The 21,787-nt window shown below is 35.2% G+C and overlaps 1 protein-coding gene across 1 annotated transcript in view; it reads left to right on the plus strand.

Annotated features, from left to right (window-relative positions):
* Positions 1-16,231, plus strand: part of FGF10 (fibroblast growth factor 10) — an 82,558-nt gene extending 66,327 nt beyond the window's left edge. The window contains exons 2-3 of the mRNA XM_002744997.6: positions 8,228-8,331; positions 13,334-16,231. Of these exons, the coding sequence (XP_002745043.1) occupies positions 8,228-8,331; positions 13,334-13,531 (302 nt within the window). The 3' untranslated portion in view covers positions 13,532-16,231. The remainder of the gene's footprint in view (positions 1-8,227; positions 8,332-13,333) is intronic.
* The last annotated feature ends 5,556 nt before the right edge of the window (positions 16,232-21,787 follow it).

Here is a 21,787-nt window from a genome sequence, read left to right on the forward strand (position 1 = left end):
TATTTTTCCATACCATGTTGGAAGCTTGTCAAATTTACAATACACATGTTCAAAGTGAGCCTATGGCTTGAACCCCTCAAACTTGTTCCATATTATTTTAAACTACTTAGGGCTGTTCATTATTAGCTAATTTGTGAACACTTTAATGCATCAAGTAAGACTTTATCTTATAGGAAACCCAATATCAAGATATGCTTTACTGACATATTTTATTCTTTTCCTTAAATTAAGGAGAAAAGATACTCTATATTATAAATAGTTATATTAAAGAAATTCATAAAATCTTGAGTAAATGCAGTAGACAGTTTATAGCAATGTCTTTAGGGCAAATGCCTATATTAACATTTATTAAAATATGCCATGCAGTAATTCTTCTCACCCTCTATGTTGGCTTAATTTTTCTCTCTTTATAAATAAAATGCAGTGGTCAAGCCCAAATCAAATGAATTGTTTTTGTGTAGTGAACAAGGTATAAGACACCCTCCCGGCTGCCAATTGTTTATAAATGTTAGCAGGATCCTCATGGCATGGCAGACTAAGTATTTACTTAATGCTCTAAGTAATCTTTACAGATAAGCTCCTCAATCTCTCTGAATTTCCCAATGTAATCTATTATGAAAGAGAATTGAATATGAAACAGACAATCTCTAGATTTCTTCAAACTCTTCTCTGACTCTATAATTTGCTAAGACATAGCCTTAAATGATCTGAACTTTTCTCACTAAAATAATAACTACTATTTTTAAATGTAGTAATTTGTAGCTCATTTTGAGGCTCTGAAATCCATGCTTTAAATTAGGTTGATCAGAAGTTTTAATTGAACATAGAGGATATCTCAAAATACATATAATAACTTAGTATTTTGGGGACAGGGATGACAGTTGAGATGCTTGAAGCTTCTGTATCATAATACATCTAATCCAGGCAGTTGGTTGGCTTCTACTGATGCATGAAATGTTTATAATATTATTTTGCATTCTGTATGGATTTTTCCAGAAGTGATAACATGCAGTGATTGTCCCTTATTTTTGCACTGTCAGTACATGAAACTCTTTCTATACAGAATGGCAGACTTTCTGTCCTTCCAATGATCAGTGAGAAGACACAAGCTGCGCAAAGATTGCCTTGGGATTTTCCCTAAAATGTGAAATGTAGGAGATAAGAATAGGGACAAAAGTGGATGTGGCCATCATGCCTGCACAAAAAGCCAGAATCTTTTAACTGTTCAGAATTGTGGAAGGGTTGATTTATCTACTAAAGGAAATTAGGGGAAGCCAAAACCAAAAAATTGCTACATAAAACTTTATATAGAAATACATTTTCTGATACAGAAATGTTTACCTATCGGGAAGAAATATTTTCAGTAATTACTCTTGGCCTTGCTCATGGCTTTGTTAACATTTCTCATTCAGATGAATTGTGCTGGGTTTTTCTAAGGCAATCTTCAGCCTTCCTTTCTCAACTCTTCTGTTTTGTACCATTTCCCTCAATTTATCCCATTCCAGTATTAGATGTTTTTTTGTTTCTTTGCTGGATTGCTGGCAGTTTGGAATAAGGGTAGAATTTCTATCTCTAGAGTCACACAAGCTTTTCTAGATCTTTATTTCACCCAAAACTAGCTATAGAATAATTTCTCACTTTGTGAGGTGGTTAAATGTATATCAGCACATATTATGGACAATTCTCAAGAATTACAAATCCATTTCTGTCCTAGACACATGTCATTTATGTCTCGTTGTGAATATATCCTAAGAACAGAGAAGCTAATGTTTGAAAACATGACATTATTACAATATTGATACTATTATTTTCTGAATTATTTCCATAATGTTGAATACATTTTAAAAATCTCTACCAATGAGGAAAAAATTAGAAGGAAAACGTCAAGTTTACCAAATCTATTGATCTATCACAGTGTTGTGAAGAAACGTAATAGATGACTATCTGCAAATATTTGTTTACTTATGATCAGTGTGAATGATCTGGAGTCACATTTCATTTGTAATAAAAATGCAGGCCGGGCGCGGTGGCTCAAGTCTGTAATCCCAGCACTTTGGGAGGCCGAGGTGGGTGGATCACGAGGTCAAGAGATCGAGACCATCCTGTTTAACATGGTGAAACCCCGTCTCTACTAAAAATACAAAAAATTAGCTGGGCATGGTGGCGCGTGCCTGTAATCCCAGTTACTCAGGAGGCTGAGGCAGGAGAATTGCCTGAACCCAGGAGGCGGAGGTTGTGGTGAGCCGAGATTGCGCCATTGCACTCCAGCCTGGTTAACAAGAGCGAAACTCCGTCTCAAAAAAAAAAATGCAGTAAGAAATTGATTTTTCACTCACTTTAACAATTAATTTACCACTTCAGAATATTGTCCCTACATTTCATTGAAACTATCTGATACTTTTAATGTTAGGTCAATGACAATGTTTTAAATGACAATACAGTTTAATTACATATAGCCTTAAATTGACAAGTGTTTTAGTATTTGCCAATGTGCTCATCAATAAGGCTAAGCTAAACACTGTATTTATCCTATTACTTGAATTACTGGGAGAGAAGGTAAAAGGTCATTTTGGTGTTTAGCATGCTGGGAAGATATAATATCTTACCTAGAGATGGTAAGGATTTTCTGCTAATTCAGATCTCATTTCTATTTGTAATTCTAAAATGCATGTCAAGTGTATTGACAGAATTGTGACAGAGAAACGAACTCAAATATATTATATTGAAAAGGCAGCCAGAGGTTATAATAGTACAAGGTGGACTAGACCTAGATTACTGATTAGCCCAGTCTGATACCCTCCTTTTATTGGCAATGAGATCATTCTAGAGCAAGTATTAATATACATCTTTAACTCTGTGTGTAGGGTGAGGGATAAAGTGAAGCCCTATTGCTTTGAGACAATTTCCTGGCCATGTGCAGATCTTTAAGGAGGCCATACAGTCCTTTACTTCTTGATGTTAACACAATTAGCCCTTTGAAACAAACCTATAAAATTCTTATTAGTTGAAGGCACTTAAGTTTCCACCAACATTTCCACACTTTAAAAAGGAGAAGAAAATAAAGATTCTGATCATCTTTTGTTAAGTCTAAAACCTGATTATCAACAGGACAGCGTATCTTTACACAGATTCCAAATTCACAGTATCATAGTTATGTAGATGTTAAGAATCCCATACATGTTCAAAAATAAGGTTACTCATTTTCCACATTGTTTAAAATTTTTCTTGTTGACAAGCTGCTGCTATTACTTGTGTCTATTCCTGTTTGTGGTTCTGCTTCTACGCACATGTTCTGTCAATACATTTTGCATCAAAGATCCGCTCCATCTCTGAATCATAGCATATAGACAGTGTGTGGTCCTTGGACAAGCAGAATCAGCCTTGTTTGGAAATATGCTAGAAATTTGAATTTTTTCTAACTCCAATCTAGAATTACTAAGTCAAAAATCCCACTCTTTAAGCTAAAGTCTTTCAAATGATTCTAATGAAGGTTCTCATATTTGAGAACCTTCATTGGTATAGAAGATTGGTTAATTTGCCACTATTCTGATTGAGCAGACAGTAAATATATTTAGCACTCACTCTCTGAGACTCTTTGCAACCCTGTGAGCTATTGGCCAGTGATTCCCAACCTTTTTGGTAGCAGAAACTGGTTTTGTAGAAGACAATCTTTTCCACGAATGGGGACGGGAGGGATTATTTGTGGATGAAACTGTTCCACCTCATATCATCAGGTATTAGATTCTCATAAGGAGCCTGCAACGCAGATCCCTTGCTTGCATGGTTCACAGTAGGATTTACACTCCTATGAGAATCTAATGCTATTGCTGATCTCATAAGAGGCAGTGCTCAGGCAGTAATGCTAGTGATGGAGAGTGGCTAAATACAGATGAAACCTCACTCTCGCTCACCTATATATGGCTTGCCTCCTGCTGTGTGGCCCAGTTCCAGTATTGGTCCATGAGATTACAGTTCCCATGATATGGCCATATAATCCCAGAGGTATTAGTGAAAATATAACAACCCCAACAAGCTCCCTAGGTCCTTCTATCCTAGGATGTAATAGATCAGCTTAGGATCTTAACAAGAATTATTGAGAGAAAGAGAGATTTCATTTAGAGAGGTTAGTATTTGTGTCTAACATTGTGCTAACGATGATATGTCTCAGCACATTGACTAAAACTATAAAACTATATAGCATTATAATCAATTCTGAGTTAAAATGTTTAGAGAAAAACAGTAGATGTGACTGATCCTGAATTAATGAGACTTTCCACGCTTCACAATAATTGTTTCTGGAAAGTACATTCCATACCCAGAAAGGCGCCACTACCACTCAACGAAGCAGAACCCTAAGTTTTAGCTAGCAGCCACCTCAAAGTGCAAAATGCCATTGGGGGAGGTGGGGAGAAATGTGGCTCAAGCACTTGAACTCTTTCTCTCTCCATGCCTGTCTTCATGTATGCACTTTCTCTCCCTGGACTGTTCCCTCTCAACTTTCTAAATCCCCCTTATTAAAACCCTACTCTTGAAAGGTCACCTCAAACACCATCTGTCTTCTTCAGGATTACTTCCCTATTTAAAGTCATGTATAACATATTTTATCTCATACCACACTTAATATATTTTCATTGTCACTTTTTTTGTTTCTTAGTATGCTGCTTCTTCAGAGCAATACATCCTCATTTGTGCTGCAAGGCATGTAGAGTAACAAGATGCTGAATCTTGGGTGCTTTGGTTCTAGGTTTCTTACCTTCTTTGTTTAGGGGCTTTCTTACAACATACTGGCAGACATCATCTTCTTTAAAAAGTCTGCAGATTCTGCTAGCTCTTTTTCACCCTAGGCGATAAGGCACCATGGTATCGGTCAGTCCTAGAATATCATTCTCTCCTTTTTTAGAATAACCAAGTTGAGAATGCTCAGATTGGCATCCACAATGCAACCATGAACTGATTTTCTCTTTCTTTCTCCAGTTCTCCTTGATCTGTAACAGGAATGTCGTTTACTCAGTAGCAGGCAGACACAACCACAGGTCAAGCTTCATGGGGAAACCTTGTTTGTCATTCCCACCACTAATTTGGACCACATAACCCTTCCATTCTTCACCCAGAGCATCAGCAGCAACCTCTGTGGTCATACACTTCTCATAAAAAGTACGAAGTTTGTGTTCATCATCCACTTCAATGAGTTTCTGGCAGCCAGTGGCTTGGAAAGAGATGTGCAGCTTGATCTTGAAGCAGCTGCCAGGAGGATCTTTGAATTGGCATTTAATTTTCCTTCAAAATATACACGTATAGAACTATAAGCTACTGATTCAATAATACCCAAACAAAATTCTGGAACTTCTTCCCAAAAATAATTTGATAAGCAAACTTGATCATCCTCACCAAGGAACAGAAAAACTGGAGTGATTCCTTATGAAATGTAAAAAAGCCCTCTAGGCTTCAGTCCCGCAGAACTTTCCTTTCACATTCACAGATGTTTATAATAGGTGTAGTCATTGTCCATCACCCATAAGATGATCAAATTATAACTTACTTGACCATACGCTGCATCCAAAAATTTATTTTCAAAATTCGAAAGGACCTTAAATCACCTATGTTTTCCCTCTTTCTATTTTAAAGCAACAATAACTAAATAATGTAAAAATAATAACGAAAACTTTTTAAACTTGCCTAAACTAGTTGCAGAGTGGGAAAAAATGGTTGATTTAGTCTTTGAATATTGAGTTCCCATTTCAGATAAAGCAGAAAGAAACCAAGGGGTACCTAAGCTAAATGTAATCTATAATACCACATGCAGTGCATTCCTAGAAATAATTGATCAAAAATTCACGAATAGATACTATACTATTACTATAGCTCAGTCAGTTACTATAGTTTAATCACACGATGTTACATGCACCTTCAAAAATATTGTTTTATTTTTTACCTAAAATCATCCTTCATTCCTCTTTGCTCTATTAATTTTCAGTTTTAAAAGTATACATTAGGAAATACTTTGCAGTTTACTAACAGTACTTACTTGTCTTTTGGCCAAAGTAAGCAGCTGTCTAATCTTTTGCCCCCGAATTCTAACTCCTGCTCTGCTTTGTATCTTCTTTTTGTGACATAAATAAAGTATATTAGATTTTGTTCTCTAAAATTCAGACATTATCCTCTGCAGCATGCCATCATCCTTGGGAGGAACAACACATTAAATCATTAAAGAAAATTATCTTGATGAGTCATTTTGTCAGATGGTTTGCAACAGGATTCCCTTGTAGGAATGGGAGAGAGGGGGAAGATGTGATGGAGAGGCAAAGCAGTCAGAGATGAGAGCAATAGCATCTAAAAGTCAGAGGCTTAAGTGTTTACGTCCATTATCACTGACCTTTATCAACTTACCACCTGTGGTGTGTATATGAGTTAAATAACTTAAGTATCTTCCATTTTTTTTAATTTGTAATCGAGACTAACAATGCCTCCTTAGAGTGCTATTGTGTGAATTAAGAAAATACTTCTCAGAATATGCAAGTGTGTGTGTGTGTGTGTGTGTCAGTGTGTGTACACACACCTTAGGGCAACTACCAGCATAAGGAAAATGGATGTTAAAAAACAAATACATCTCCTTCATCCTTCACAATCTTTCCTTGGTTTTGGCTTGCAAATGGAGTGAGATATATCTCTTTTGATGAAAAGGAGTGCTGTGTTAGGCCAAAGACTTCCTACAGATACACAGACAGAAGGCTTTCTGACATTTAGTCTTGGCAGTCTCTGGTCATGTCAACTTTGCAATAGGGAAACTCAAGCATTTCTATTAGCCTTTGCAAGGCTAACCTGTGAAGGAATAGGAGCAAAGGTATGCATCTCTTGAGAATAAGCTAAGCCACTCTATGTCTACGGGCAGAGTGTAAACATATAATCTGTAGACTACATTTAGGATGGTGTTTCTCATGATACATGACAAATGATAACATGCTCAACTTTCATATTTTATGTACTAAGCCAATGTGAATTTGTATGTATTGTTCAGGATTTACATAGCCCACTGAAGAATTTCCAAAATCTAGAACTGTTGGAGAAAACTCCCCTCTAATGATAATTAAGAAGATACTAAGCTCCAGGCAAATTCTAATAATTTTAAAGGTACTATATCATTTAATATTCACAACAAAATTATGAGGGAGGTACTATTATGTTGCCCATTTTACAGATAAAATTGAGTCACGGGAGAGTTCAGTAACTTCTCCTGTGGTAATTCACTAATAAATGTAGAGCCAGTAGTTAAACCTGGACATTTTGGCTCCAGAGGCCACATGCTAATCACAATGCTACTTCTCTACCCTGAACAAACTTTGCTGAGAGTTATGAAATAAGTAGTTTTAGTTCCTTAGGTCTTCTTAAACTAAAATGAGTAAGCACTTTGAGCAGAGTATAAACTGCCTTCCCTATAGTGATCTACAAACTTTTCCAAGAAAATTATCTTTAGATGCAGCAATCAAAACTTGTGTATAAGGGGAAAAGGAACTCTTGTCTATCTCTTACTACTTCCCTGAATTTCATTTTTCCTAGGGAAAAAAAACTTTAAAAATCCATGTTGGTGGATTTTCCTCTAACATGAAAGAGCAGTGATTCCGCTATTTCAGAGACAGTGTAGATATTGGGATTAGTCTCTCTGTATCTCAGAATGTCAACACATTTGCCAACAATGAATTTATCAGTTAAATGCAGCCAAGAGATTGAGTTTATCTATGTACTACAAAGAAGAAATAGTTTACCACTGTTTTTACAGATTGAGGTAATCGGGCATATTATTGACATGTGCTATAGATTTAATTTAATACCACAGATATGGGCTCTGATAAGTTATTTTGAAATCTAGGCTAAGATGAGTAGAGTTGTTTCAATATTTATAGGGTTGAAAATGCAGAGTTAGCAAAGGAAGCATTTTAATTAAAACAATATTTTTCTATGTATGCTCAGAGTAAAATGAAGGGGAATTCTTTTAAAGCCGTATTACTTTTCTCCATATATTTGCTGGGAATACTTTTGCTGGGTTTTAAAACACATTGAAAAAAGGTTCGCTTGTTTATTTACCAATGTTTTAAGCCTTTTGATTTTAGAACCACCAAAAACAAAAACAAAAACAAAACAAAACCTCGATAGTTTCTTTTGATTTTACTTTTTTTTTCCCAAATGTATTTAGGATTCTCTATATTTACCCTTTTAAAATTGTATGTTTTAGGCATACTGGAGATAACATCAGTAGAAATCGGAGTTGTTGCTGTGAAAGCCATTAACAGCAACTATTACTTAGCCATGAACAAGAAGGGGAAACTCTATGGCTCAGTAAGTATTCTGCTTTTGTTTTCAAATCCACTGCAGAACATCATTACCACGGTTTTTGGAATGTTTCCTCCAGACATTGAATAGCTTTGTTATCCTTCTATTGCTAGTAAATAGAGCCACAGTGGTTCCGTCACCATCGTTTCAAGGGCTGGCAAAGCATCTTTTCCAATTCTGTAATCTCCTCTGTTGTTCACCCATTAGTCCACCACACAGGCTGCTGCTGGCATTTGTATGTGAATGTTCTAAACTGCTAACCAACTCAGGCTCTCACGGAAGCATCTGGTCAGATTGGCATGGGAATTGCAGACAACTTCGAGAAAAAAAATAATAAAAACAAAGATCTTGAATTGAGTAGAAACCCATGTATTATGTGTGTGTTATGGCCGAAGATAAAACAAGGGCTCAGATGTTTTGCATTTTGTTAAAATCTGAAATGGGGAAACATATCAGAAACACTATTTTGCATGTTGTTCAATCAACTCTAGAATTTTATTTACCTAGACAATAACCATTAATTCAAATTATGCCTCAAAAATCACACACACACACACACACACACATATGTATGTGTGTGTATGTATGTGTATGTGTGTGTGTGTATATATATATATATATATATGGAAATATTCCTTGCAATAGGGTATGGAGCAGGTATCCCTGCAGTGCTTTGGACACATCCACACCTGTATTCCATACCAAATGTTAAGTATTTGGAATACCACTTCAATCTTGGATCAAACTCATTTAAACCAATTTTTAGAAATTTAAGATCTTACTTAAAATAACAAATAGTTGTTTTATAATTGCAATTGTAATAACAAATTACAAGCAGTGAGACAATTTATCTTGTTCAAGTCCTTAGAAAAAAACACAACAGTCAATCATATTAAAATCTACTATATGCTAGATACTGTTTGACATCTTTGTATATCAAAGATGTACAAGAAAGAAATACAGAAATGGGCCCTGACTTCAAATAATTTATATTTAGGGGAAAATGTTAACAAATATGAAATAATTATAGCATGATTACATGCTATATTTCTTACATGCAAGAAAAGATCAGGTATAGTAAAGTAGCCTTATGATAAAGCTGGGAACAAAGTTTCAATCTCTTAGCTGTCATTTGAATGATGACAGGAGTATATTAGTTTGTGCGTGGATATTTTTCATTGTGTCCCTCCCAGAGGTAGATCAATGGAATGCTAACTGAATTTCATTTTTTCCCTCTGGATTCTACTCCAGGGGAGTATATTGAAGGCAGCTATAAACTTGGAAAAATTTCAATTGCATTTTTTGGAGGACATGCAATAATATATATGGCCAGAAATAAACCAGTGACACAAATCTCTTAAATAATTTTATATCTTTTCTAAACAGATCCTGTCATTTTTACACTTTTACGTAATCAAAATGCAATTTCACTTTAAATTTGTAAATAAACATACTATGTTAATTAGCATAAGGCTGCTGGTAGTGACCATTTAGAGCCAGCAGCTCTCAAACTTGATTATGCATCAGAATCAGCAGAAGGGCTTATTAAAAGACATAATAATGGGACCCACAGCCATATTTTCTGATTCAGTAAGTCTGTGGTGCGGTTCAAGAATTTCAGTTTCTGACATGGTCCTAGGTGTTCCTGATGCTGCTGGTGTAGTAACCACACTTTGAGAACCACTGGTCTGGACATAGAGTAGCCTTGCATTTTACTAATATCAGGTCCATTTTTAACTGGGGAGTCAGGCATGCTTTGAGTTGGTCCCTGGGACTAGCATAAATACTTTTTTGCATGGGGGTCAGAGAAATTTTGCTAAAATTTTTCCATTACCATTGCTCCCCTAATGAGCCCAGACAATTATAATAACAGACAATTATAAAGAGTGGTTCCATTTAGGGGTTCACATCATAATCACTTTTGAGGCATGTTTAATGTTTTCATTAAACATGGCCATGTTCTTCCTTGATCTATTATATCAGAATTACTGCAGAAGAGAACCAGGTACATATTGTTTGAAGAACTATCAACACACATACTTAGTCTAGCTCCAACATCCTAAAGCCAGCTAACACTAATTTAGATGAAGAAAGAAAATGTAAAAAGAAAATGTTAATTGATATAAAAGATTTTAAATAATTTTAATTGATAAAATTTACTTATTTAAAAACATGACATCAAAGAGAAATAGATAACTTTCAAATAAACTCTGACATAAAAATATTTAATACTTTTCCTTACATTTCTCTTTTTTCTTCTGCCCCAACATAGCTCATGGACTGTGCTTATGCTTCACCTTGAGCTTTAAGCTCTGTGAATTATTTCATTCAAATTCTTTATCTAAAGTAGAGTCCAGTTGCTTTCTATCACATCACCCTAGTTTAAATATCTGCAGTGGCACTTATGTAAGATTTCTCTCATTAATGTGTTTGTTGTTCACTGTCTTTTCCCAATAGATTGTGACCTTGGAGAGGGTGAGGTCAGTCTTGTCTCCCACTATTTGTTCAGCATTTACAATCATGTTATAAGTGCATTTATGCACAGTTATACACTGCATAAACCTAACCACTCCTAGTAGCTCAGGCAATTACAGAACATGCTTCTACTTCTGGCCTGTCTCAGAAAGAAACTCATTCTCTAACCACAACTTTCTTTTTTTGTGTGACTTTACATTTCTACTAGGAATAATGAAAAATTATGACTTGTTCAAATTAAACAAAAAATTTACTAAAGTTCAATGTTCTGCTCAGAGCGCAATAGGACTAACATCAAAATTTATGAGTACATATCTAATATAATTCTGCATATTAGGTGACAACTCTTACATTCCTACATTCATTTTTTTTCATATAGTATCCATCTATTCCATAAGCCCTCCTAAAAACTGATTTGGGCAAACATGCAGATTGACTGATTAAACCACTTTTATATCTATTATTTTGAATTATTTTCCTCTATTCCTTTTTGGAGACTGTATACCTTTCTTATATTTTCATTATTCATTCTCTGAGCAATGTATCTATGGTATTCTGAGTTTTCTCCTGACTGATAGGATTCTGTAAATGAATTATAAAACTGAATTAAATGGAATACACCTTCATAGAGCATGATTTAAGGACCAAAGAAATTTTTCAGGTAGCTGGAAAAAATCCAAACTTCTTTTAAAAAACTCCCCAAACCCTGCTTTGGAGACCTTGCTCTAGGCTTGAATTTTCTTTTTATACATTACTGTTTATGATTTGCTTAGATCCTATAAATACCATATTTCTAGGCCCCTCCTCTAGAGATTTTGGTACCTTTGAACCGTGTCCCAGATGCTAAAAATACCTGAAATAAAAAGGCCGATATGTGTGCACTTTACTTTAAGAAATATTACTCTATAATTTTGGGGACAAAAATTAATTAAGCCTCTACTCCCACTTTTCTATACATAGTTTCATCTCAAATATGAAATCACTTCAAATAATCTCAGTCCTTCATTAGCCTCTAAACTCTACCCCATTTATTGAAATGAATATAATTATGCATATTTTAAAAATAATCTCTGCTTTGAAAACTATAGTTTTAGACAAACTGAGATAAGTAAACAGAATAAAAGTAAATCCATACTAAGGATTTATATTCCTTTCAAATGCAGAATTATTTTTGTTTTATCAAAATGTTTACCTTAAATAATTTACCTTTCCTTCTTATTTTGAGCCAGTTAAATCATCATTTGGATGTTATATTTAAATATTACTTTACAGAAGAGAAGCATTTAAGACTAATACATTGCAGGATAGGTAACTTAAGCTGGTAACATTAACATAAAATATATCTGCTTATGGTTCTGATAATGTTCAAAATTATGATCAATCCTACAGACACCTGGGTATATAAACATATGCATTTTCAGGAATTTGGAATCTTGTAGAAATTTCAAAAAGTCTCAAGGTGAGAAAAACTGCCAAGTGGAGGCCTCAACTGAACTATCTCCACAGAGCCCTTGCTTTGGATGAAGAAGGTAGAACCAGAGGTCAAGTACTCCAATTCCTTAGCTTCTTAATTACTTTGAGAATAAGAAAAGAGGGTTACTTCTAAAGCCAGAGTCTTGAGATCATTGAGGTACCTCCTCTTTGTTATTAACACTAGAGTAACATCCTGGATTTGTGGAGTAAGTGTTAGTGAAGCCTTATCCTGGAATATCTCCTTAAATCCAACTGGCCACCTGAACAAAACCAAAGCTCTATGGCTATAGAATGAAACTTCCCAGGATCAAAGTCCTTAGGCTTATACAATATAGGCATTGCTATGTATTCACCACGCTCATAATTTTTTAACATAGTAGTTCACAAAACGAGGAATTCCATGTCGTAGTTTTCAATCATTCCTGGAGTTCAGAGCAAAATCTGTCAAAATTCCAAGCTATAGAACATTACAAATAATTTACTGAAATTAAGAAATTTGATATTTGGAAGAAAGAAAGATATCCCCTCTATTTTGGTTATGTAGAACTATTGTGGTTTTACTATAAGGTCTGCTTTCTTATGAATCTGTGTGTGTATTTATTGTAGATTTGTAGGTAAAGTTTGCAAATGTGATAAGCCTACATTTTTCCTTTAGTTCTATTTTCTTCACATGGGGCCACTGGTTATTACTATAAAAGAAGCACTATAACACTATTCTTTATTACTGACTCATCACAAATATTGTTAGTGGAATGTCTACTTCTTAACAATCATTCTAGGCTCTTAAACCATGTCATATTCAAAGCACATCAGCTTTTAAAATGGCTTTCAAAAAGTGGCTCTGATGATCAATTAAAATGTTTCATGTGCTTTCAAACAGAATGTGTTTTGTGGTTCTGACATTTACTCTTCTACTGTTGACATTATGTATTAAGTGCACAACTTAGGTACAAATGGCAACTACAAACAGAACCCTTGGACTGGAGTTCTTCAGATGGTTTGTATCAAATGAAATCAAATACAATCACCATAGGAATAAAAGAGTGTTTTTTCTTTGCAGAAAGAATTTAACAATGACTGTAAGCTGAAGGAGAGGATAGAGGAAAATGGATACAATACCTATGCATCCTTTAACTGGCAGCATAATGGGAGGCAAATGTATGTAGCATTGAATGGAAAAGGAGCTCCAAGGAGAGGACAGAAAACACGAAGGAAAAACACCTCTGCTCACTTTCTTCCAATGGTGGTACACTCATAGAAGAAGGCAATGTTTGTGGATGCAGTAGAACCAATGGCTCTTTTGCTGGGAATAGTGGATATTCTTCATGAAGACAGTAGCTCGAAAAGCAAAGACACATTGCAGATGTCTGCTTGCTTAAAAGAAAGCCAGCCTTTGAAGATTTTTGTACTCACTGCTGACATATGATGTTCTTTTAATTAGTTCTGTGTCATGTCTTATAATCAAGATATAGGCAGGTCGAATGGGATAGAAGTTATTCCCAAGTGAAAAACACTGTGGCCGGGTTTTTGTTGTTGTTGTTGTTGTTGTTGTAGTTAAGTTTTTGTTTTTAAACCTCTGAGATAGAACTTAAAGGACATAGAACAATCTGTTGAATGAATGATCTTCGGGAAAGTTATTTATGGAATAAGAACTCATATCAAAGACTTCATTGATCATTCAAGCTTAATGAATCAATGAGCAGTAATACATGCAAGCATTTACTGGAAAGCACTTGGCTCAAGTCACATGCACAACCAAAGGAGTTTTGGATGTGGTCTCATGGAAGAATTAAATAGAATTTAAAAATATAAACATGTTAGTGTGAAACTGTTCTAACAATACAAATAGTATGGTATGCTTGTGCATTCTGCCTTCATCCCTTTCTATTTCTAAGTTATTTATTTAATAGGATGTTAAATATCTTTTGGGGTTTTAAAGAGTATCCTCAACAGCTGCCTTCTGATTTATCTTTTCCTTTTCTTCAGCACACCATATGCATGTTCATGACAAAGTGTTTTTAAAACTTGGCCAACACTTCAAAAATAGGAGTTGAGATTAGGGAAGCAGTATGAGTGCCTGCGTGCTATCAGTTGACTTAATTTGCACTTTTGCAGTAATAACCATCAACAATAAATATGGCAATGCTGTGCCATGGTTTGAGTGACAGATGTCTGCTATCATTTGAAAGGATATATTACTCTGGAGGCTTCCTGTCTCAAGAAATAGACCAGAAGGCCAAATTCTTCCCTTTCAATACATCAATTTGTCTCCAAGAATATACGAAAAAAAGGAAAATTTACTAAATACATTTAAGCAGCCTAACCTCATTATTTACTCATGATTTTTTGCTGTATGTCATGGTGGTGAAGAGGCTGTTCCATTTGTAAAAAATCTCTGTAAGTCCCACATGATGCATCTTTCCCAAAGAAACTATCAAAGAATTTGGTATGAAGTGCAAATCTCCCAGGGGCTTAAACTGAGCAAATTAAATATATACTGGTATATGTGTAACCATATACAAAAACCTGTTCAAGCTGTATGATCTAGTCTTTACAAAACCAAATAAAACTTGTTTTCTATGAATTTAAAGAGCTTTACAAGGTTCTATAATGTAATCATATCAAAATTCATTTTGTTAGAGCAGGTATAGAAAACAGTACATAAGAGTTTACCAATCATCATCACATTGTATTCCACTAAATAAACACATAAGCCTTATTTGCAGTGTCTGTAGTGATTTTAAAAATGTAGAAAAATATTATTTGTTCTAAATACTTTTAAGCAATAACTATAAGAGTATATTGATGCTGCAGTTTTATCTTCATTTTTCTTGTTTTGAAAAGTGTTTATTTTTATTGTTAGGACACAGTATTTTGGTACCAAAAAAAGACGCACTAAATGTGTCTTTTTACTAAAGTTTAACCTCTGGAAAGGCTGATGTTCTGTGATTTTCTTACAAACTTATTTGTGTCAATGCTTAACCAGTCATTCCAGGTAATCTGTTATTTTAAAAATTGCTTTATTAAGAAATTTTTTGCATAAAGTAAACCCATAAAAGTTCGTTATTTCTCCTATTCTTCAAAAAAAATTGTATTTCAGAAGAAACATATTTGAGGCACTGTGTTTTGGCTTATAGCTTAAATTGCATTTCATCATACTTTGCTTCCAACTTGCTTTTTGACAAATGAGATTCTAAAAATGTTTAATTTTGTGGTTGGAATCTGGATGTTAATATTTAATTGGTAGTTGAGTCTGTGAGCTATAATGTAATGCATTCCTATCAAAACTAGGTATCTTTTATTCCTTTGTTTTAAAACAATAATTGCACCTGACACATGAACATAGACCACCCACAACCAAAATTAAATGTTTGGTGAGATAAATACACTTTGGACAACCACAGTGACAGCAAATAGGGCACAGACTGAATTCTTATTTTACATAGCCATTTAGATTACCAAAGAGACTATGTGTAAACAGTCATCATTATAGTACTCAAGACACTGAAACGGCTCTTGCAAAATGTATTAAAGGTTGCAGATGCCAAAAATAGATAACATTTCCCTGTCTCTCCCACACCAACCCCCCCACCCCCACTTAGAGAAAGACAAGAAACTGGCCTGGAACGGTGGCTCACACCTGTAATCCCAGCTGTTTGGGAGGCTGAGGTGGGAAGATGGTTTGACCAGGAGTTCTAGACTGGCCTGAGAAACCTAGTGAGACATCCTTCTGTTAAAATAAAACAAAACAAATGTAGTCATGTGTGGTGGCATGTACCTGTGGTCCCAACTACTCAGGAGGCTGAAGCAGAAGGATCTCTTGAGCCCAGGAGCTCGAGGCTGCAGTGAGCTTTAATCTTGCCAGTGCACTCCAGCCTGGGTGAAAACGAGCCAGAAAGACAGGAAAGAGAGAAAAGACAGGAAAGATAAGAAAGAGAGAAAAGACGGAAGGAAGGAAGGAAGGAAGGAAGGAAGGAAGGAAGGAAGGAAGGAAGGAAGGAAAGAAGGAAGGAGGAAGGAAAGGAAAGGAGAAAGAGATAAGAAAGAAAGATTGGTAAGGAGTAATGACATTATTTGGCATTTAAAAGTGTCATATTTGCTTGATATTGAAATAGAATTCTGGTTCCTATTGCAACTACAAGTTTCAGCCCTGAATGTTGTAGGTTTAAAAAAAAATGGGAGATTTTGAGAGCTCTGCCGCTGCAGGAGTATGGCCCCTAGCCCACACAGTTAAGGTATATTAGCCACAAATATGTGTCCATTTGAGTTTTGGTTCTGAGAATACTCCTCATAAAGATATAGAATCACTCCCTCCTCCTACCTCCCAAAAGGCTGCACAGTGTATAGTATGTTACATTTAAATAAAAACAATAAAAATGCTTCGAAAAGAAAATTTAAATATTGTCCTTGTTTGTTTTATTAGTCAGAAACTCTACCTGGTAATAAAGAGAGAAGCTCAACTGTTGTGTGCATGGCAGGATGTGGTTAAATGCCCCACAGCCCCAAACAACAACAGAAAAAAAATTACTCAAACATTTGTAAGGTTTCTTTAATGTTTCACATGTGTGAGTTAGCTATCCTTACTCTAATAACAACCAAATGCTTTCAAACTTTTCTGAGTATTCAGGTCCACCTAATTTACACAGTGGATAAAGAAAAATGAATTGGAAACAAGGATGGCTCGTGAAACAATGGAAAACTTCTGGAGGAAAGCCAGGTGGTTGCAGAATCTGATTTCAAGGGGATGATTGTCCAATGAATTTGATTTAAAAATTATAGAGAAAAAATACATAATAAGCAAGTTGTTTCCAGGACCCAATTTACATAGATCAGCATTAATATAGCACAGTTCTAATAATTTCAATGTTGCTAATTCAAGGCTTATAATTATTCAGCAAAGTTAAATTTAACTTTTTCATATTAGTGAAGGGTTTAGCTGGCCCAAACTTTGTCTAAATAAAGATATATGTGTGTGTGTGTGTGTGTGTGTGTGTGTGTGTGTGTACGTATACATAGAAAGCTCAAAATATTTAAGAGAAGATGTCTAGTACATTAGAAGTAGGACATAAACATGCAAACAGATAGCATATTGATTAAGAGTTCTTATTTAGGCCGGGAGCAGTGGCTCAAGCCTGTAATCCCAGCACTCTGGGAGACCGAGGCGGGTGGATCACAAGGTCAATAGATCGAGACCATCCTGGTCAACATGGTAAAATCCCGTCTCTACTAAAAATACAAAAAATTAGCTGGGCATGGTGGCACGTGCCTGTAATCCCAGCTACTTGGGAGGCTAAGGCAGGAGAATTGCCTGAACCCAGGAGGCGTTGCAGTGAGCCGAGATCACGCCATTACACTCCAGCCTGGGTAACAAGAGCGAAATTTCATCTCAAAAAAAAGAAAAAAAAAGAAAAGAATTCTTATTTATTTCATGAAGCAGGACTTTTACAACTTAAACAAAAAATATATATAAAAGGAAAAGAAGTATCTTTAAAGGATGCTCAGGAGAAAAAGGAACTCTGAGTTCTATGAGTACTTAGAAATGAAGCAATAAAGATCTGCTTCCTCTCAGACTTCAATTTCTCTTACTTACACTTTACTGGATTTATTTAGTTGGCTACTGATTGCTTCTAGTCTACTTCTTTCCTACTCCAAACTGAAAACCCCAAATTCCTTTACTACAAGATTCAAAAGGTAAACATCCTAGTTGTAATTCTTATTGGTCAGGTTTGAATAACATAACCTCTAGACCGATCAGTATAAGAGATTTGGGCATTGTGATTGGCCAATCTTCAGTGACATGACCACAGAGAGGCAAGGTGCAGATTTTGGCAGCCCACACAACTACAACTAGTGAAGAATAGTACACCAAGGAGACAGCAGTGCTGCGCAGGTGCAAAAACCAAATGGTTGTTTGCTACATCTTATTAAATGAGACTAGTAACATAAGTACATTTTCTATTTCCCACCAATTCCAATTATTCCCCACCAATTCCAATTATTCTTCACCTATTTGTCCAAATCAGAGAGGTTTCAAGATCTTTCTCTTCCATATGTTCTTTACCATTGAAAGATTATATTTGCTTTGCTTTGTTTTAAGCCAAGAGTGGGGCCCTGGATATAACTAGGCTCACTGGGGTTTTGCAAACATTCATTTGGGATGACTGCAAGTTTTCACTAAATAAAAATCTGGTCCTTCTACTTCAGCCTGTATAACAACATGATGTTATAAATGTTTCTTTCAGTTTACCCCAAGAGTATGTGCTAGTATTTTCAAGTATATCAACATATAGAAAAAATCTGAAACCCTGATGTCATTCATTTGTAAAATAAAAAAAGGAAAAAGACAAAACCTGCTTCATTTCTTTTACTACATTCAACATGTGACAAAAGAAAAATTTATCACCTAATGTTTATCTATCCTTTTGCAGAAGAGTAAAAAATAAAACGCAAAATGCACTTACAAGTAAATAATCTATGAAAAACACCTTCATAAATACCATGTATTAGTTAAAAAGGAATAATCATGATCTAGCTAATGATGTCAAAGGAATTGATCTTGTTCCTATGTGGCTAATAATAATACACATCTTATACACATCCAAAATGCCTAAATCATCTTACAGCTTTCCATGAGCCTGTTCCATGATAGCAACCAAAGGCAACAATTTGATACACAGAGAAAAGCCATATGCCAACCATACATGCATGTGGCATGTATTATCTTACACATTTTTATTATCCGCCACAAAAGAGCCCATGTTCATTGTTTAATTCAGGCAATTGCATCCTCTAGAGATGAGCACAACAAATGAAGAATCAAAACACCCCATGTTCCTCATTACAACTGTAAATTGAACATATGCCTTCATACAACTTAGGCAGTGACCCTAGATATAGAATAACCAATTGCAGTGTGGCCTTAGCCCTCCTAAAGTTTGCTTTTAATTACCTTATACACATCTTAAATGACTAAATCATTTTACAGTTTTCTAAATTATTTAGTTATTATCTCCGTGGTCAATTTAAGCTGCTGACAATGCAAATATTCTTAGTGAGGTCTTTCAAGAAGCAAATTAAAACCAGCGTTTCATGAGGTATTACAATTTTTTAAAGTCTGCTTTTTATGGTTACAAGAAGTATTAAGACTGGGGTCACTAATCAAATCAAATCAGCATTAAAAATATTTTAACATCAGGTATATAAACACTAAATGTCTTGATAGCCATTTTTTTTGTGACATATCAATATGTCCAGATGTCAGTGGTATTTAAGTTAATACCTATAAAATGTTATGAGAAAAATATCTGTTTTAGGGAGCTTTTCCACTGAGGAAAACAAAAGAGAAACACTGAGATATGGCATGCATGTAAATAAAGATACAAACAATATCATATTTGCTTTCCTGACAAATTAGATACTGGGCATGAAACCCATTTTACAGTTTGTGTTTATTGTCACGCAGCAAACCATGAAACTAAATGCGATTTTCAAGTCAGTATCAGCAATCATTTTTCCTCAACTTATAAAAGTTCTGCATTTCATCCTCCAAGATCTCCTAAGAAATAGTCCAATCAGTATATTTCAACTGCAGCAATTAGCTTATCTTTCTCTCTCTCCTCATTTTCAGTGCCAGGTGATATTAAAGAACTATGTGATATGTATTCCTCTATTAGACTCACAAGAAAGTGACAGACTTTATTTGGACCAATCACCTACTTCGGCTGCTTCAAATGAGCAAAGACCCCATAGTAGTATTTGCAAAAATCGTTGGAGGCAATTAGTAATGAGAACTGGGAATTATTGTTACATTCTCCCTACCAATTTTTAAATATTGTTTCTCTCCACACATCAGTATTCCCTAGTGATAACCTTAATTATCCCTAATCATTTAAATTAATTAATCATAGTATTGGGAAAAAAATTAAACATAAGGACTATTATGGGTTGAAGTCCTAATTCCCGGTACCTACCAATGCAGCTCTATTCAAAAACAGGGTCAATGGCTTTATTTAGAAACAGGACAATTAGTTAATATGAGGTCAGGCTAGAGTAGGGTGGACCTCTAATCTGAATGGTGTCTTTATGAAAAGGGAAAATTTAGACACATGCTTGCACATAGGTAGAACTGTCTTAATCCATTCAAGCTGCTATAACAATATTATTATAAATAGAGTGGCTTTTATAAACAATAGAAATTTATTTCTTGTAATTCTGGAAGTCTAAGGCCAGGGTGCCAGTTTAGCTGAATTCTGGTAATAGCCTGCTTCCTGGTTCATAGATGACTGCCTTCTTACTGTATCCTCACAAGACAGAAGGGAGGAAGAAGCTTCCAGGATCTCCTTTATAAAGGCACCAATCCCATTTAAGAGGATTCTCCCCTCATTACCTAATCACCTCTCAAAGGCCCCATCCACCTCTTACTACCATCTCACTGGGGATTCAGTTCCAACATAGAAATTTTGGGGAGAGAAGCATTTAGTCTATAGCAAGAACACCAGATGAACGTGAAGGCAGAGACAGAGGTGGTGAGTCTACAAGCCCAGAAACACCAAAGCTTGCCAGTAAACCACCAGAAACTGGGAGAGACGTGTGGCACAGATTCTCCCTCAGGAAAAAACAACTCTGCCAACACCTTGATTTCAGACATCTAGCCCTCAGAATTGTGAAATAATAAATTTCTGTTGTTCAACCCATCCAGTTTGTGATACTTCGTTATGGAAATCCTAGGAAACTAATACATGGCCTGGAACTTAAGACCACAGAACTCATAGTTGGGAAGTGGTCTGACACACCTGGAATCATAAGGCTTTCACTCAGTGCAGGAATTGTTTGCTCTAACCTTCATATTAACAAAAAAATGCTTTTGTTGTTAATATGAACCTCCTAAGGCATGCATGCACAGTTTTACTCAGTAAGTCTTTAATCTACCAATAGTTTTGGGTTTTTTTTTTTTTTTGTAATATCCCCATAGTAATGGGGATGACATATGACCATGGTACACTTTTCCCTCAAAGTTTCTGTATGCTTGTCCCAATGGCCCTACACATAATAGGTTTGAATAACTACATTTGACCTATATCTCAATATGCAAATTAGGTAAATTTGGTGTAGGCCAGAAAATTGAGTGTGGAATAGATATGCTATTGATGGTCTGATTTTTAAAAATTCTTGACCTTATCTGTTTACTAGAGAAACAAGAAAAAATATAATCAAACCATTATATGCAATATAAATCTATTCATGGCAGCCTCCATTAACTTCTGATAATTTATAATAGTTTCTATGGAGTAAGATATCTTAATAATGATTTTTTTACAGAAAAATGTTTGAAATTACATGGTCAGGGAGACATGACTACAAAATAATTACACTGGCCAACATATCAAAATTTATACATTCAAATAAATATTGTCCACTTCAGATTAGAACATTAGAAGACTATTAATATTATTAGTCTTCATCATAGAAATTAGATGCTCTCTTACCCAACTCTTACATCCTGCCAATGCATGCA

Source organism: Callithrix jacchus, chromosome 2, assembly GCF_049354715.1.
Source record: "Callithrix jacchus isolate 240 chromosome 2, calJac240_pri, whole genome shotgun sequence".
Taxonomy (NCBI): Eukaryota; Metazoa; Chordata; class Mammalia; order Primates; family Cebidae; genus Callithrix; species Callithrix jacchus.